Here is a 19,695-nt window from a genome sequence, read left to right on the forward strand (position 1 = left end):
TCTTGTCCCCCAGGATGCGACCCACACCAGTCGACTAACACCCAGGTACCTATTTGCTGCTAGGTGAACAGGACAACAGGTGTAAGGAAACGTGTCAAAATGTTTCCACCCGCCGGGAATCAAACCCGGGCCCTCCGTGTGTGAAGCAGGAGCTCTGGCCACCGGGCCACTGGGTTAATGTGTTAAGTGGTTAATCATCTGCTGGCCTACCACTCCCAGCTAGATTTTACACCCATGTTAGGAAACAGAGGATCATTCCCTATTGTAGTCTCATAAGATATAAAATAAGCAGCACCTGAGCCTAACCTTTACATTACTCTTGGCTTTTCTTTTCATGTCTTTCAAAGAAATGTAAAGCAAAAAGTACTCAACTATTAAAAGTTACTTTAATGATAAAATATAGAAATGGGTACTAAAGTTTATTGGGTGTGATCAGTTGAACAGATCATAAGATGGAGTTGCTCAAATATGCATGCAGCTGCTTAACACCACAAATTATATAATGAGAGTAATCAAAACACTCAGTAGAAGGGAACAGGAATGTTAGAGATTTAGGAGTATCTGTGTTGGAATTCTTATATTCAAGGATCACAATAGTGCTGTTACCACAACTGCAAGAAAAGTGATAGGATGAATAAAAGGAGCTGTCAAAAGAAAAGTTACCTAAACAGTGATGACACTCTTTAGGTCACCTTGACTAGGATACTGCTGTATAGCAGCCCCTGTTTAAGGCAGGTAAAATTGCAGATCTTCAGAGAATAAATTTATATTGACCATGAAATTTCTCTGTACAAACATCTAAATTTTGGGGAACTTATAAAATTCCTCAAATTGCACTCTATGGAGATCAGGTAAGAAAAATGTAATTTACACATGGAACATTCTGGAAGGACTAGTTCCAAATGTTCACTTTGAAGTTACTCATTACAAGATCAGGAGGTGTGGTAGGTGGTGAAATATATGTATCCCAGTGAAAAGCAGGGGTACGATAAGTACACAAAAAGATAACTCTTCACATAGGTATGAAGGGTTAGAAGGCTTTCTGTAGCCTTCCTTCTGATATAAAGGTGATTGTCAGTAGACCCATAACTGCCTTTAAGATAGAACTAGTAAGTTCTTTACAGAAGCTCTGATCAGCCAGATATTAGTGCTGAAGCCAAGCCAAGTCAAATGCAGCAGGCACTAATAAGATCACCAGTGAGGCCCAGTCTGGGACCAGGTTGAGGGAAACATGATTCCTGGGACCAATCACAGGTAAATGTACTGAGTGAGGTTCAGTAACAATAAGTTGTTACAAAATTGCATTTCACCCTTTCACTTCCTCTTGCAAAGATCTGTTACTGATGCCAGCGTCACTCATGTAGATCTACGTTTTGAACTCGGCTTTTTTAGATAAGCTACGAGTAATAAATTTTGTCCTGGACACGAGAGAATGAATCTGTGTAGGGAGTATACCTGGGGGGGGGAGGGGTTGGGTCAATGCCTCCATGGCCCAGTCTGACCAGGCCTTGTAGTGGATCAGGACCTGATCAACCAGACTGTTACTACTTGCTGTATGTAAACCAATGTACATGCCACAGCTCAGCTGGTCAGGTACTAATTAGATTCCTGTCCAGCTCTAGGGGTCTATTGGTAATCCCCCTTATGTATGCTGAGAGGCATTTGAACAGTCTTAGGTCCATGAAACTTATTGTGTTGTCTCTTAGCATACTCTTAATGCCCCTGCTTTTCATTGAGGGGGGATGTTGCATCTTCTGCTGAGTCTTCTGCTTATGTAATGAGTGATTTTGATGTGCAAATTTGGGACTGGTCCCTCGAGGATTTTCCAGATGTACATTATCGTGTGTCTTTCTCACCTGCGTTCCATGGAGCACAAATCAAGGGACTTCAACAGTTCTCAGTAATTTAGGTATGTACTTTATTGTACTTATATGTGCCGTGAAAGTTCTCTGAATATTCTTAAGGTCTGCAATTTCACCTGCATAGTATAAAAAAAATTCTGCTCCATGAAGTGCATGATGGGAAATGCAAACCTCTGACCTTATTTTTGGTTTAAAATAGCAAAGTTGAGGTGTTTTCTAGAATGCATTTTATGGTCTTATTGACAGTTTCTTGGAATTATTTGATACAATGGATGAAATAGAAATGATTCTGGTTAGTTTCAGGACTGAGAGCATCTTCAAATTGGGCTCAAATTAGTGGAAATTTTCAATTGTTGACACTTCACTTGTGGACATGTAAGCCCCCCCTGCTCCCCTACCCCTACCTGTTTTATGGGTTTTCATTAGGCCTGGTTCAATTATTGAGACATTCTAAAGTATGACCAGTCATAGCTGAGAAATAGGGTAAAACTTCAGTTTTGTGTGATAAATTCAAAATGGGTGGCAAGTGTAATTAATATAGGAAAAGCCTGAGAACATGATTAATGAACAGAAGAAATATTGTTTTAGTGGCTGGAATGTCTGCAGTGTTTATTTTAGACTATTTTTAAAGTGAATTTTTTTTAATTTTGTGTAAAATTGGTGAAATTATAAACTTTTCACTTTATAGGGTAGTTCTGTTTTTTGAATGGGCAGTTTCTTGTGCTCAGTTGATGGAATGGAAGGCATACTAGTGAAATAGCTAAGAATTTGATCGAACTGAGCAGTGGAATTGGCTTAAAATAGGACTCAAAGTGGATAAAATTACCAATGCATAAATTGCACCCAGAATGCCAACGTGGCAGTCTGGGCACAAAGAAAAAGATTCTCTACCATTTCAGATTTTGTTTTTTAAATTCCTGACACTGTCAGCACTTTTAATTTTGGGGGTCCCAGCAGTGAAGGGGTTAATAGAAGCTCATTTAGTTAAATTTCAGTTTTATAATTATGACTTGGATTTCTAATGCTTATATAACTTTGCCACTTGATAAGTTGTCTTACAAACAACTTTAACTCCTAGTGTACAAATATATACTTGTAGTCTACAAAAAAAAGTGGCACTGAACTTCTTCATTAACTGTAACCATAAGTTTGCACCTGCAGTCTCACGAGTGACCGTGGTGCCATTGTTACCACATTTTCAATGAATTCTTTATGGGACATTTATTTAATATAATGCACAATACCACAATAAATTAAAATTAAAATTGGCCAGCATTTTGACCAGTCCAACACTATTTTGAAATCAGTGTTCATTTGTAATTTGTGGGCTTGTGATTTTTTTGAAGCATTTGTGCCCAGCTCTTTCACTCACAATGTGTGGGTGTGTGTGTGTGTGTGTGTGTGTGTGTGTGTGTGTGTGTATGTGTGTGTGTGTGTGTACACACAGCACTATCTACATTTGTGCTTCAATGGTCAGACACCATCTTCTACCAGCTCCACCACCTGTTTCATCACCACTTATTTTCTTACCACTGACAACACCAGCTGCTGCACGGTATCTCACTGCTGCCACCAATGATCTATGTAGTAACCTTTAGTTTGTGCGTGTATGCGTGTCTGCTTCTTGGGGCTGAGCTCACCTTTCCTTACAGTCGGAGGAACGCAGCCGCCGCTTCCTACAACCATCACACCGCAGTCGTTCCGAGGGGCCCCTAGGCAGAGACCTAGATGATGATAGTTTTCTTGTATCAGAGTACAAGACCCAATTCGCCTGGGTCAGGAGGACACCCTCCGCCAGGGGCCCTGAGGCCGCCCCTCTCCTCGAGGTGGAAAAGGTAATGTTTCATTGTCCTGAAGGCGCAGCCTGCCCTCCCGGCTTTACTAGAGGGAAGAGGAGCCAGGTAGAATCTGGAGAGTTTGGCGGGCTGTTAGCTCTGGGCTCCATCTGCTGAAGTACACCCCTTCTGTGGGCTCCAGTCCTCCAAGGCAGCCAGACTGGCCTAACCATTCCTAGGGTTGGTCGCCTACGCTAGAATTTTAGTGCTGATTACTTATACATTGCCATCATGTATTTTAGCTTGAGATTATATTTTAGTGTCATGTTAATGATAAATATTACATAGTTTCTTTACAGTTATCACTGTTTTCAGGTAACAGATACAAACCTCATTTGTACTGTACATTGTAGTTTGTTCTGTATTTTTTTAACTATTTGGAGTGTACTATTATGAAACTAACTTCTTTACTTTTAATTGGTTAATAAAAAAAAATAAAGTATGCATTTAACATTTAAATATAATATACCAATACTGTATTTATAATATAAATATATAAATATGCTGTTCATGTATATAGTAACTATATACTATATATATTTTATCTTAAAATTTTCTCATTAATGATAAAATATGATGGGAATACTCAACTATAATAAAAGATTAAGATGGTCTCAAGATGATCCGTCTTCCAGAATACATGTAGCACTATTTTACCCATCATAATTTTTGCGTTACTGTGAAGTTTTCAAAATTATATGTACTGCATGTCTGTGTACTGTATATATTTTCTCTTTGGGTGTCTGTGTAATTACCTGTTTGTAATTATCATTTATAGTCATAGGAGCAGGGCCGTGCTTGTGGTGTTCCATCTTCACTAAGTTAATCACTACATATTTTTTTTATTTCCAATGATTATAGCACCTACTATTACCATACCTCTTTTGATCCATTTCAGTACAGGTCAGCCATCACTAATCTGGCAATCAGTTATCCGGTTCCATCAGTAATCCGGCACTGATTTTGGCTAGCATACTTTTAAATTTCATCATTATACTGACTCAGAAATTGTGCAGATAGTTGTAAATCCACAGCAGCAAGCCAGTGGAGGTAAAAGCAGTGATGAAAATGAGGAAGATGTGGCAGTCTCTATTGATAGGTTTATTAAGTTCTCTAACCAAACCACTCTGTAATCCGGCAAACTCACTAATCTGGCACACTACAGGTCTCGCTGATGCTGGATTAGTGATGGCCAACCTGTATTTCACTTTATGTAAAATTTTTTTTTTTTTTTTTCCAAAATTTATAAACTGGATCCTGTTCTTCTTACTGAAGGTTCTCTACCAATATATAAATCATTTTTATCTGTTCTTCCACTTACAGCCTTATTTGTGTTTATCATACATTCTCTTTTATTTCTATAAGTGACTGAAGACATTTTAGTATTTTAACCCTTAAACTGTCCAAACAAATTTATGTTCACATGCGTAGTGCTCCAAAAGTAGATCTGTTTTTTTTTACATATTTTCAAATATAACAAAAAAAAAGTAGATCAAAGTTTTTTTTTACATGTTTTCAAATGTAAAAAAAAAAAAAGAGAAGATCTACTTTTTTTTACATACTTTCAAATGTTGAAAAAACATAGATCTACGTTTGGACAGTTTAATGGTTAAGCCTCTCATTGTAATTAATTTTTTTTTTTAGAAGGGGGGGTTTGTATAGTAAAATCCTGATTTAATGGATTTAGGATTAAACAACACTCTGTGTGGGTGAACAATATCCAGAAACAACAAAGCCTTTTATCCAGAATTATTAGTTATTGTTATGGACAATTTAAGGACTGCTGAAGCGAGATGCAGGAAGAGGTAGTAAGTGCTACAATAACTGCCATATTTAAGAGAGTATGAGACAAATTAGCAGAGACAGAACACCACAAGAATAGCTCTTATTTATGTACTTTTATAAACACGAAGGATAATTACAAATAATTTAGGTAATTCCAGGTATTATAATTACACTGTACTGTAATAAATTTTAATGCATAGCTTGTTTGGCATTTCCAGGTATAATAGCAATTAAGTGAATTTCTCTTATTGCTCCCTATCTGGTAATAGACAAAACAGAGTAGAGTAATGTCCTGTTCATCTGCTTTTAATGCCAAGTTGAGACAAGTAATCACATGTAAACAAAATATGGAATGGGTGGGGTTTGTACCCATGGCAAGTGAGTCTTAAAACTCCAGGCCAGTATGACTCGCTCACCAGGGGTTCAAAGCCCAACTGTTCTGTGGTTTGTTTGCAGTCAGGTTATGATTTTGTGAGTCAATCACATGTAATTGGGAGGGTGGAAAAGGTGAATGCAGTGTGTGTATGCTGTTAACCCTTGATAGGGTTCAGGTTTTATCTGGCATTTCACATCTCATTCTAATCGAGGGAGGAAAAACGCCAAGCAATCTGCACATACAGTACTGTGAAGGAGAAATGATCTGCTTACATGATCTTTGTGGATTTTATAGAGAAATAACCCCAGAATAAAGCATTGCCATCACCACACACATAGTTGGTGTATTTTTTTGTGTTTAAAGTGACTAATTTGTTCTTGAGAGCATGGCTTCGTGCTCTTGTATTTTTATTTCAATCCATAGATTGCTAATGTAAAGTTTTTGTATACACTGTACTGTAATGGCAATGTAGATTGTCATAACTGTTGTTGCAGTAATCATGTCTGCATGTGTTTCTGTAGTATTATTTATTGCTGCTCATTGTGCATTAAACCTTGTTAGTTGCCAACTTGATTTTGCTAAGTAATTAATGCACATCATTTCTCATTTATGATTATTGTTCATCATGTAGGTTTAAGACCATGGTTTTTCAATATTGTATATGGTACTATGTACAGTATTGTACTATATAGTTGGCACCTCATCACTAATTGCTAGTGGGAGGAAGTTCTAATAACAGTAAATATTATGATTCTGCTGTTTTAAAATTGATAATGGGAAATATACAGTAGTTTGATTGACAGTGACTTCATCTTAAAAAACTGGATAATAAACTGGAAAGCTTAGCTCATGGGTTATTGGTTTTCAGAAATTGACAGTTAAGATAGATCCATCTCAAAGGAATTTTAAATGCCATTTAGGTGCAAGCATATATTTGTATCATCTTCCACAGCCGCCGCAGTCAACGAAGAACCAGGTGAACGCCAACGGGGTGGCCGGAGGAGCATCAGGAGGCGCAGGACGTGCCGCACCCTCTAGTGACACTCAACCTGCCATCGATCAGCAACTGCCACGTACGCCGCGTAAGTCCAAGTCGATGGGTCGCATTCACGGTGGAGGAAATGGGCCGGAGGTAGGAGAAGGTGCAGCTGGTGGCCCTGAGGCAGCCAGCGGCATTCAGCAGCAGCAGCAGCAGCAGCAGCAGCAGCAAGGTGGCAACCAGGAGGGCCAGCAAGACCAGGCACCACCAGCTCGCACCGACGCTGCAGGGACAACCCCGGCTTGGCATCCGGGCCACCGCCGCACACCCTCTGACGGAGTAGCATGGCGACACTCCAAAGGTACACATGGGCACACACACACACACACATGCACACAAAAACTTTTTTGCATACATGGACACAGGCTGTTGTGGAGGAGGGGAGGTTAGGTCAAATAAAGCAAATTTGTTAAGCAGTTATGTATATTTATTAGTGTTGTAGAAGCTGTTCATGTTAGTATTTATAGAATTGTGATCAGTATAGAAACTGAAAAGATTAAGCTCTCTGGATCAACATACATTGTCTTGCAACTGGAAATTTTCTTTGTTATAACTGTTACTCTATTGGCTTAAGAAATGGTTGGACAAAATTATTATTTACAATTCTAAAATTGCTGCTTGGCAGCAAAAAATGCTTATTCACATTTATATACATGAATATATTCCTTAATTTAATTGGCTTGTTAAATCTGATGCATTATGATATATTTATTGATTATAGTTGTTTTAATTTAATGCTTCATATGGAACTTTTATGATAGATGACTCATAAAGACACATACAGTATTTTGAAGTTCTAAACTTAAAATTACTACACAATATATTATAGGCTATAGATTTGTCTTTGCCATAAGAGTCTTGACTTGGAATTTTCATGGGTGTGTGTAATTGCCTGTTTGTAGCTACAGGAGCATCAATATGCTTGTGACATCCTTTCTTTAGTATTTAACTGATCATAAAGTTTTAAAATTTTCAGTGGTTTTAGCACTTATCACCTCTTCTTGTAACTCATTCCATTTTCTATTACTATACCAACTCTTCTCCTTAGTTTATAGTTGTGACTTCTACTCCCAGGATAGCCTGTCACTGGCTGCAGGTGGTAGTGGACAACATCATTGAATAAGCTGCTTCTAATGGCTACCAGGTTTCCACTCTGAAGAAGGTGGCAGTGGCTGTTAATTTTACCTGGTCCTGAGTTAAACAGCTGGCTCCCCATGTGCTACTCAATGGTGTGGTCCTTTCCTAGTAGCAGCAGGTGACATTTTTAGAAATGATCTTTGAAGCCTGACATGGGCTTTACATATAAAGCAACTTGAAAGTGGATTCTCTGCAGGTGCTAGACATTCTTAAGCTGCTTTCTCATCATACCTGGGGGTGGACTGGCAGATCATGCTTTGCCTATATATAATCTATGTCACTCCAGGCTGCAGTATGGCTGCTAGATGTACTCGACCAACTTGTCCCTTTTGTGCTCGCTAAATCTTGTCTGTCACATAGGAATATTGCTTTGCATGGGTGCATTCAATACTCTCCCTGTTGAGGCCCTCTTATGTTGAGTCTAGTGTGCTTTCCCTGGAACTCGTCCATGAAGAGCTAGGCCTGTGCTACCTGTTTTGGGTTCATCTCATTCTGCAATTTTCATGGAGAAGAGAAGGTAAATTTTGATCATCATGCAATGAGCAAATGAATAGTACAATATCTTTCTAGTTTTAGGACTGGCTTGCCAAGAGCTTGAAACCCATTTATTCAGTGAGTTGTTTACAGTTGTGTCATTATGATTTTCAAGTTGTTCATAATGGCTTTGAAGGGATTTGAGCTAGTCATATTGGTGTGAAATTCATCTATTAAAATCTACATTTGTGATTACAGTGGGGCCCGTACAAACCTTCCTAGTGTGTATAGAGGTATACCTATTTGGAAAAATTTTATGAGACTGGCATGTCCAGTGGATAGAGCACTGGCTTGCTAGTTTAAGAAATGGTTTTCCATAGGTTTAAACTCTCTTCAGTGACTTGATTTCCTGTTCTGTCTGGTTTTTGGATCCAGGCTGCTCTCCTGGATTGTAGCTTGTATGTGTCTGTAGTGGGAAAGGTTGATTTTTCTCCCCACCCTCCTTGGACATTCTTCAAGGATAATTGTTTTTACAAACAGGTACAGTGAACCCTCTACATAACAGACTAATAAAGTGGAGTGGGTGGCCGGTAATGGCAATTGTGGTGAATAGAAGAAAAATTATTTTGATGTGATTGTAATAATAATGGACAGCTCTCTATCCAAAGGACTTTGTCCATTGTTTTTGAATCGGCTGACCCATAGGATTTTGTTCCATGTTTCCGAAGTCCGTTATATGGAGGGTTTTACTTTCTGCTTTCTGGTGCTTACCAGTGAGAACTTGTATTGTGCATTTACCAAGAGATTTCTGTGTTCACTGCAGAACTCCATGCAGTCCTTACTTCTCTTGTCCTGATAGCCCTTCCAATTAACCCTTTGGGGGTTTCGGACGTACTAGTACGTCTTACGACCCAGGGTTTTTGACGTACTAGTACGCCTAAATTCTAGCGCCCTCAAATCTAGTGAGAGAAAGCTGGTAGGCCTACACATGAAAGAATGGGTCTATGTGGTCAGTGTGCGCAGTATAAAAAAATCCTGCAGCACACAGTGCGTAATGAGAAAAAAAAAACTTTGAAAGTATTTTTGGATTAAAACAGCGACTTTGCACTGTATTTTTGTATGGTATTTATTGTTATATTCTAGTTTTCTTGGTCTCATTTTATAGAATGGAAGACATAATACAGAAATTGAGATGATTTTGACTGGTTTTACAATGAAAAGTGCCTTGAAATTGAGCTCAAAGTAGCAGAAATGTTCGATTTTTACCAAAGTTCAAAAGTAAACAAATCATGCCAAGCGTCCAATACACATCAACTGATGAGTCTAATATTCTTTCACAAGTGCGCTGATATTATTTATACCATTTCTACACTAATGCAGTAGTCTGCATAACAGTAAATCTTATTTTTTTTGTGAGAATAAAAATTTAGAGCAGAAAGCAAAAGAGATGTAATAGGGGCCTGGGGACGTGACTAATGAACAGAGAAAATGTTATTTTAGTGTCAGGAATATCTGTCTAGTTTATTGTGGACCCTATTTGGAAATTGGCATCTTCTGAAATTTATGTGAAATTGGCAAAATTGCCAATTTCTGACCACTTTGTTGGATAGTTGAAATTAGTAAATGGGTGGTTTCTTGTACTCATTAGATAGAAAAAATGGAGTTCTAGCGAAATAGATATGATTTTTGTCGACTAGTACACTGGAATTGACCGAAAATAGGGCTCAAAGTGTGTGAAATCGCCGATGTGTAAACATTGTCAAGACCACGAACTTCGCGAGAGCATAATTCCGTAAGTTTTCCATCAAATTTCATACTTTTGGTGTCATTATGATCGGGAAAAGATTCTCTATCTTATCACAATTTTTTTTTGCCAACCCTGAGAACAAGTCTCTGAGAGGACCTGTCGACCCTCAAAGGGTTAAACTGTTGGTAACCCCCACACCTAATCCCCAAGCCAAATTCTTGGCATAATATTCACAACACACATTGCCCTCAAACATAAAGATCTCCACTGCTTCCAGCTTCTTGCTTGCTGCAACGTAAAACTCGTGCTTCACACCCTCATAGCAGTGTTGGTACCATGATACTCTGGTGCATTATCCATTTTTGCCTCAATGGATAAAGTTCTTTTACTCCAGAGATGCTCCACCATACCACTCGCCTTCCTGCCTCTTGATTTGTTTTACTGGTTATCACATAATTACTAGACTCATCCACCAACAAGTTCATTCCCAAATATCTAAATATATTCCCTTCCTCTATATTTTCTTCATCCATTCTGATAAATAATCTTTCATTACCTAGATTTTTTGTTACTCATTACCTTGTTCTATCATTTGTTTACTGTTAATTTCCTCCTCTTACATACCCTCCCAAATTCCTCCACCAACCTTTGCAACTTCTCCGAGTCTCCCTAAAGAACTGTATCGTAAGCAGAGAGAAACTGTGATAACTCCCACTTTGTATCAAATTCGTAATTTTTAATCCCACATTTTTCCCCAAAACCCTACCATTCACTTCTTTTACAGCCCCATCTATAATTATGTTAACCCCTTCAGGGTCCAAGGCCCAAATCTGAAGTGGTGCCCCAGTGTCCAAGAATTTAAAAAAAAAAAATTTTTTATTTTTTCTTATGAAATGGTAGAGAATCTTTTTGTGAAGGTAATAAAACAAAAAGTATGAAATTTGATGGAAAATTGACGAAATTATGCTCTCGCAAATTTTGATGTGTCAGCGATATTTACGAATCAGCGATTTTGCCGACTTTGACTCCCATTTTAGGCCAATTACATTATTCCAGTCAACCAAATTCTTAGCTATTTCACTAGTATTACTTCTATTCTATCGATTGAGCACAAGAAATCGCCAAGTCAACTGTTTCAACTACAAATTAAAGTGATTGGAAATTGTTAATTTGGCCAATTTAACACAAAGTTCAAAATATTCCAATTTCAAAATAGGGTCCAGAATAAACAATGTAGGTATTCCTGGAACTAAACTAACATTTCCTCTGTTCATTAGTTATGTTTTGAGGCTTTACAAATAAATTCCATTTTTATTTTTTATTCACATAATGAATTTTTATTCACACCAAAAAATAGAAAATTTACTGTTATGCAATACTGTAATAATTGTATAAATATCATCACCATATTTGTGAATGCATATTAGACCCACCAGCTGGCGTGTATTAGACGTGTGAGGTCGTTTGTTTACTCTTGAATATCGGCAAAAATTTAACATTTCTGCTACTTTGAGCTCAGTTTCAAGCCATTTCTAGTGCTAAAACCAATCAAAATCATCTCTTTTCCTGTAATATGTCTTCCATTCTATCAAATGAGACCAAGAAATCGCAAATACAACTATAAAAAACATACGAAAAAACACTGCAAAGTCACTGTTTTAATCGAAAAATCATGATTTCAGTTTTTTTTCTCTCATTATACACAGTGTGCTGCAGGATCTGTTTTATGTGGTGCACACATACCACATAGATGTATTCTCTCATATCTAGGCCCAAATGTACCACTCACAGTTTATCAGAGTGAGCTGAGCTCATGACGTAGATCTACGGTTTGGACCCTGAACGTAAAGCCGTAGATCTACGGGACGGACCCTGAAAGGGTTAAATAATGGTGACCATCACATACACCTGTCAGAGGCTTACTTTTACCGAACAATAATTCCCCTCTTTCTTGCATACTTTAACCTGAGCCTAACTATCCACATAAAAGAACTTTACTGCTTTCACTAATCTACTACTTATTTCATAAATTGTAACATCTGCTACATATCTCCCCCAGGCCATCGTATTTTTTTTCTAAATCCATAAATGTGACAAAAACATTTTCTTTATTTAAGTATTGTTCACTTAAATGGTTCATTGTAAATACATTGTCTACACATTCTCTACCCTTCCTAAATCATTCCTCCTCTTCTCCACAATCCTCCTTTCTGTCTTACCCTTAATTAATCCTTTCATTTCTTACTCGGCCATACACTTTACCTAGTATACCAAACAAGCTTAATCCCCTATAATTCTTACAAGTTCTTGTTCCCTTTTTCCTTACACTAACTATGTGTTCTCTTTGCCAGTCCTTGGGCAATTTCCTTTCATGTATATAATGAACAAATGCATAACCATTCCAAAACTGTATCTCCACCTGTTTTTAACGTTTCTATCTATCCCATCTGCTTTACCCCCTTTATTCAGCTCTATGCTACACCCACTTCTCCCACATTAGCATCTGGGTCTTTCTCACTCTTACCAGATATTGTTCCTTCCTGCCCAGTGGATGAAATCACTTCTTCCTTTTCTTCTTTCTTATCTAACAGTTCCTCCAAATATTCCTTCCATCTTCCCTTTACCTCCATCTCCCAATCTAACATCTCCCCCTCTTATGTTTTTAACTGCTAAATCTATTTGTTTCCTAGATTCTCAACTTATTAATGTCAGGACATAGTATAGTACAAGTACATAATGGTAGGATTGCTGGTGTCCTTTTTTCTGTTTCATAAACATGCAAGACTTCAGGTACGTCTTGCTACTTCTACTTACACTTAGGTCACACTACACATACATGTACAAGCATATATATACATACCCCTCTGGGTTTTCTTCTATTTTCTTTCTAGTTCTTGTTCTTGTCTGTTTCCTCTTATTTCCATGGGGAAGTGTAACAGAATTCTTCCTCCGTAAGCCATGCTTGTTGTAAGAGGCGACTAAAATGCTGGGAGCAAGGGGCTAGTAACCCCTTCTCCTGTATATATTATTAAATTTAAAAGGCGAAACTTTTGTTTTTCTTTTGGGCCACCCCACCTCAGTGGGATACGGCTGGTACGTTGAAAGAAAGAAGAAGTACATAGTATAGTACAGCATTTATATTAAATATTTATATTTTTAGCTCAGTGGAAGTGATACTTCCACAGTCATAAGTAGTCCTGCCATTTGGAAGGGCAAATCTGTGTTCATAAGTAATTAATTTGTTCCAAATTGTCAATATCATAAATGCAGATCATTGCAGGTCCAGAACCTGCTCTATAATCACAAACAAGTGCTTTAATCAAGTGGGCCACTCAACAATGTACAGAGCTAGTAAAGTCCTGTCTATCTTGACAAATTTTTAACCACATTGGACAAGGTAAATACATAGCAGTATTTTAATGTTAACAGTAGGCAGGGCAAAGAGCCTCCTTGCACACCAGTAATCATAATATCCTCTTTTACACAATAGTTATTAGTAACTTTTGTTTTCAGAATAAACTTTAGGTTAGGAGTGGGGTTAGCAATTTTCTTTCCACTGTTGATAGATACATGCACTGGTGTGGTGAGTAATGAATGCTGAGTCGAATACTGGAAGGCACTGATCAACGGAAATACAATTTTTAATATATGTTTGGTCCATAGGCAACGCAAGGTTAGGTCTACTCTTCATCTGACTGAACCACCATCCATGATGTCAAGGAATAAATACATACAAATATAATCAAATATAACCAAAACTATTATCCAGAGGGCTGAGGAGGGGTTGCTGAGGTGGTTTGGACATGTAGAGAGAATGGAACGAAACAGAATGACTTCAAGAGTATATAAATCTGTAGTGGAGGGAAGGCGGGGTAGGGGTTGGCCGAGGAAATGTTGGAGGGAGGGTGTAAAGGAGGTTTTGTGTGCAAGGGGCTTGGACTTCTAGCAAGTATGTGTGAGCGTATTTGGTAGGAGTGTATGGAGACAAATGGTTTTTAATACTTGATGTGCTGTTAGAGTGTAAGCAAAGTAACATTTATGAAGGGATTCAGGGAAACCAGCAGGCCGGACTCGAGTCCTGGAGATGGGAAGTACAGTGTCTGCACTCTGAAGGAGGGGTATTACTGTTGCAGTTTTATAACTGTTAATGTAAAGCACCCTTCTGCCAAGATTGTGATGGAGTGAATGATGATGAAAGTTTTTCTTTTTCAGGCCACCCTACCTTGGTGGGAATCAGCCGATGTGTTAATAAAAAAAAAAAAATCAATCCGAGTTACTTGACACTGTTAATCAGGGTCTTCCACCCAGAGAAATGCCTGCTGTAACACACACACACACACACACACACACTGTAGACATCTGGTGAACAATCCCTCGACAGTGGGCTGTAAATCACAAGTACACTAAACTCTGTTACTTACCAGGATGAGTTCTTATTGGCACCTGGTTCCTGGGTTCATTGCCAGTAGATCAGTGGGGTGAACACAAAGGGTCACTGTATAGTACAACACTTGATATGACGCTATAACAGGCTTCAGCACTTAAAGGCTTCCTGCTACTGCAATACCAACACTGCTGTACTTTTTTCCTACATGCCTTGCACCAATTATGGATTATAATCTTGTTTAATAAACAAGGTGAGGAAACAGACTTTACTACCTGTCCCAGGGTATGTTAGTGTCTACCTGGGGTTTGTTGTCTTGGGCTGGTGGGTGATGTCAGGATATGACATTAGTCAAATTGTGTCCGGCTTAATAATAAGAGCTGTTTCTGCATCTAAATGTCACATAATTATCACCATCACTATACTCTAAATGCCATGCAACACACTTGTGCAAAGGTCCACAATAGTGTGGGGATACTGGCTTAAATCCAAGAATTCACTTAGACCCAGAGAAACTTTTTGAGCACATGATAAATAGATGGGCCAGTATCTTCTCTCACTAATGAACTTTGGGAGATGCAGATAATCAGGTTCCCTGGTTGAGAAGTCATGCCAAACCATGGTGTTATTTTCCTGGATTCTCACACAAGACTGCCCTCAGGGCATTTAAACACAGCCTGCCCACCCTGCATTGGGCAACCAAACTTGGGGCACTGTTGCCAGAGAGCTGGTCAAGGTGTATTAATTACTCACTCTCATTTTATCAGAATGTCCTTGATCTGAATTCCCTCGGAACACAGGTGAAAGACATACATGATAATATACACTTGGAAGGTCCTGGAGGGATTGGTACCAAACCTGCACATGAAAATCACTCCATATGAAAGCAAAAGTCATGGCAGGAGATGCAACATTCCCCCGATGAAAAGCAGGGGTGCCACGAGTACACTGAGAGACAATACATTAAGTGTCCGGGGCCCAAGACTGTTCAATTGCCTCTCAGCATACATAAGGGGGATTACCAGTAGACCCCTGGCTGTCTTCAAGAAGGCACTGGACAGGCACCTAAAGTCAGTACCTGACCAACCGGGCTGTGGTTTGTACGTCAGCTTGCGTGCGGCCAGCAGTAACAGCCTGGTTGATCAGACCCTGATTCACCATGAGGCCTGGTCTCAGACTGGGCCATGGCAGCGTTGACCCCTGAAACCCTCTCCAGGTAAACTCTAGGTAATAACTCAATAACTGCAATATGAGGGTCTCAGACCCTCATATTGCAGGTGCCACCTGGCAGGTGTGACTTGGCACATGGCACTCTTGCATGGTAGGAAGTAAAGCTGTTACCCCCCCCCCCCCCCCACTACCCCTTCTCAGCTAAGAGGGATATAATGGTCAGTCAGGCATCTCCTAGGTCAAATAAGCATTGTAAGATGGGGAGAGAGGGCTATTATACTATCTCTAGACTACTCTAACATTCTGACATTCAAAAATCCCACACATGATTAATCTGGTGATAGTCTCAGCAGGTGAGAGTTAGTATAAACATGAATCTTGTAATAGCCATGTGCTCATCCCATCCACATATTTACATCTGACATCCAGTTGGACATGTTCATAGCTGCTCATCAGCCTGACAACAAGACTGTTTTTCATCAGAATATTGAAGGTGGAAAATTCATGGGACTGATTCCTAAAGATTTTAGATTCAACTAATAAAGCAGGGCTTTGTGAATCAAAATTGAAAGTTGCATTCTTTCTCTATAAAGAGGTGATGAACTCTGATTCATTACTCTTACTGCATTGTGATAACTATAGGATGCTGGTGGTAGAAAGTACAATATAACCAAGCTTTAACTTTCTACTATCAGTGCTCTCTTAGCCACCAAAGAAAACTGCCTTCTTAGAGTGATGAGGCTTTGAAGAGTTAAAGTAACTGCTTCCATATACTTACCCTGTTATGTGCTGCAGCAGACCCAAGGAGAAAGGTCAATTATATGTTGGTTTGAATTGGGAAAGGCTCTCATCCCATGTATGAAACTCCAGAATACTGCACAGTGGTGTAAAATTGTCTAGTAACTAAAGTGTCTTTGGGTCTGTTGTACCGTGTGATAGTGTTAATGTATAGTCAAGAGAATTGTCATTACATTGCTTGTTAAGGTAAAACACAGTATATCAGAGGCTGACCACTAGCTCTTGCAAATGTGTAATTTAAAAATAATTAAGCCTTGTGTCTCCCTTCAATGTTGTAAATAAATGGAGAGATTAAAGAGTGGATGTAATGATCCTAGTAAGGCTTATACTTGAGGGCTGAATGAACAAATGGCCTAATTCACTTAGAACTGGGTCTGTATATAATTCTAAAGAAGCCATACATGTCTTCTACAACTTTCTCCTATCACTATTCTTTTTCATTGAAATCAAACTGGGAAAAAATTCTTGAAGTATTTACTATAAATACCTAAAAGGTAAATGGACTTAACTCCATTGATTGCAGTGAGCCTTTATTGAAAAGAAAACCTTTACTGGTTGATAGTTCTACCATTGTAGCTGAGATGGGGTTATCCTAATGAACAGAGTTTAAAACTAATTCATATTTTTCTGCATCTTCAGCAAAGATGTGGAGGTTTAGTGGAAATTCCTTTGAGCATAGCAGAAGGATCTTCACCCGTTCTTTGAACAGTCATGTTGATAAATATAAGTAAATAATTGCTCTTATTTCCACATTGTACATAGTCTTTACAAAATTGGTGACATTTAAACCTTAAACTGTCCAAATGTAGATCTACGTTGACGTGCGTAGCGCTCCTACCTTTATTTTCTTAATTTGAAAGCGTGTAAAGAAAACGTAGATCTATGTTCGGAGGCCCCTGCACGTGAATGTATATCTACTTTTGGACAGTTTAAGGGTTAATAGTGCAGATGGAAAGCCCTTGGTTATGCAGAGCATTTGAGGCAAACTAAAATCTAATCTAAGACAAATAAAACATAACAGAACATAAAAAATGCTCCACACACATGTATGCAGACATTAAAGATGGACACAGAATAAAAGTAACTAATGACTATATCATGAATACATACATATATACATACATACATGACAGTAAATTAGATAAGGTTGTCTAATAATGGTAAATCCTCATAACTAATCATTGGTTTATATCTTGTTACACTTATTTTTTATTGAAGGTAAACATTAATGTTAATTATACTACCATATGCTAATGTGTCTTTATATGTCTAAAAAGAAACTATAATGCTAAAATAATTACATTGCTTACAGTCTTAAATTAAATGTTCATTCATAACTGAAAAAAGTTGATCCAGAGGTATTTTGAGATACTATATAAGATATATATATATATATATATATTTCTATGGTTAAACAAATTTGAGAGAATCAAATGCTAGAACTGTTCCTTTTTCATTCATTTGGACAACATATTAATCCAGAGGAAATGTTTTATTTATTTGTTAACTGAACTCATTTTGGAATGTCGTTTTAGCAAAGATACAAAATTTAACTGATCAATTGGATTGTCATCATTGTAAATGTAATTAGGACACAGTAGAACATTTTTAAATCTTTTTATTTACTTGATTTTATTTTTATCTATGTTAACCCTTTCCTGATTTTCTTTTGATCTCATCATGAGCTGTTAGTTTCATTATGACATTTTGTAAAGTTTAATTATTTGATAAATATGTTAAATTTAAGGTATCTTGCAAGTGACCTCCAGTAAATTCATTATGCAACAGTTTTCTTTCTTTTAAAAAGAAATGCACAGTTTAGTGCCTTGCTAAAAATAAATTGGTTATTTAGCAATGTATAATTTTTTGTATTATAATACAGTTAAGTTTTATGTTTGAGAACCTGTGCTACAGTGTCTTAGTAGTTAAAATAGAATTGACTAGATCAGTATGTTTTAAAAACTAAATTTAAGTAAAAAGATGTGTTTGTGTTTTCAGTTTTTATTATTTATAATATATTAGTAATTTAGAAGTAAGATTTTTGTTAAATATGCTTGTTCACTTGTTTATTATTTTCACAAATCAAAATTGTAAAGAATGCTTTCATCCCTTGGGCATAATAAGACTGCATTTGCCCGATTTAAGCTTAGCGTAAACTTGCTAAAATTATGTTACCATAATGAAATTGATATAATTGCTATATTTGTGAGAAAATTCAAGTATACTGTGATAGAGATGGGGATAAAAATTGGTTCACTTGGGTAACTGGAAATGCTATATATTTTTTTTAACTTGTACAGTTTATGGACCACTTAAAGAAATTAGAGAACTGGAAAACTTTAGTTAAATGTGAAGACATTGTATTACACTGGCAGTGCTACATTTTTCAATAACTTTTACTTTGGTTAGGCATTATCATTAATAAAATGTGTAAGAGCAACCAAGAACAATATTAAGTGAATGCATTGTAACTGTATATATATGCACAATGATCTAGATTACTTGCATTGTCATACTCTAGGATAGTTCTGTGTACAGAAAGCAAGTTTTTGAAGATTTAAAGAGTATTCTAGTTATATTAATGGAGGCTCTTGAGTATAATATGAAGAGAGCTTGCTCTTATAGTTCGTAGTGAGTATTGTTCTCTTATTTAGAAATAAGTTTAAAAACTGTAATATAAACAAGCCTATTGTGAGAGTTGGTAGAGAGGTGCTCCGCCCACATATACCAGCCATCCCACCCTGAAACAAGTAAGATTATATACAGCACACATTGTCACATCATGCGGCAGAAATGCTCTGGTGGTGGTCTGTGAAGCACTTGTACAACTGTACATAAACGTAGTGCATGATTACACACACAAGGAATATAATAGTAATATTTCCCAACATACTTGCCATCTGCCAAAAGATTATAATACTTTTCACCCTGTTCTGATGCTGCTAACTGCTGCATTAACTGTATAAGTCATGTAGGTTATACATGCCTTCTACTTACATGAATTCTTACACTTCAAAATTTAATTAAAATGGATTGTTATCTAGCTTTCACAAATATTTGCTGGCATATACTGTGCATTATTTATGAG

At 37.5% G+C, this 19,695-nt stretch overlaps 1 protein-coding gene across 30 annotated transcripts in view; it reads left to right on the forward strand.

Moving 5' to 3' along the window:
- The window catches only part of LOC128686186 (nucleolar protein dao-5), a 1,503,768-nt gene that overhangs the window by 1,275,780 nt on the left and 208,293 nt on the right, over nucleotides 1-19,695 (forward strand). For 23 of the 30 annotated variants that reach the window (XM_053772972.2, XM_053772989.2, XM_053772979.2 and 20 more), the window contains 2 exons: nucleotides 3,515-3,697; nucleotides 6,811-7,198. In XM_053772972.2, coding sequence (XP_053628947.1) covers nucleotides 3,515-3,697; nucleotides 6,811-7,198 — 571 coding nt within the window. Of the gene's footprint in view, nucleotides 1-3,514; nucleotides 3,698-3,728; nucleotides 3,878-6,810; nucleotides 7,199-19,695 lie in introns of those variants that run through there. The other 7 variants (XM_053772990.2, XM_070083182.1, XM_070083183.1 and 4 more) reach the window with 3 other exon arrangements.

This window comes from Cherax quadricarinatus, chromosome 9, assembly GCF_038502225.1.
Source record: "Cherax quadricarinatus isolate ZL_2023a chromosome 9, ASM3850222v1, whole genome shotgun sequence".
NCBI lineage: Eukaryota > Metazoa > Arthropoda > Malacostraca > Decapoda > Parastacidae > Cherax > Cherax quadricarinatus.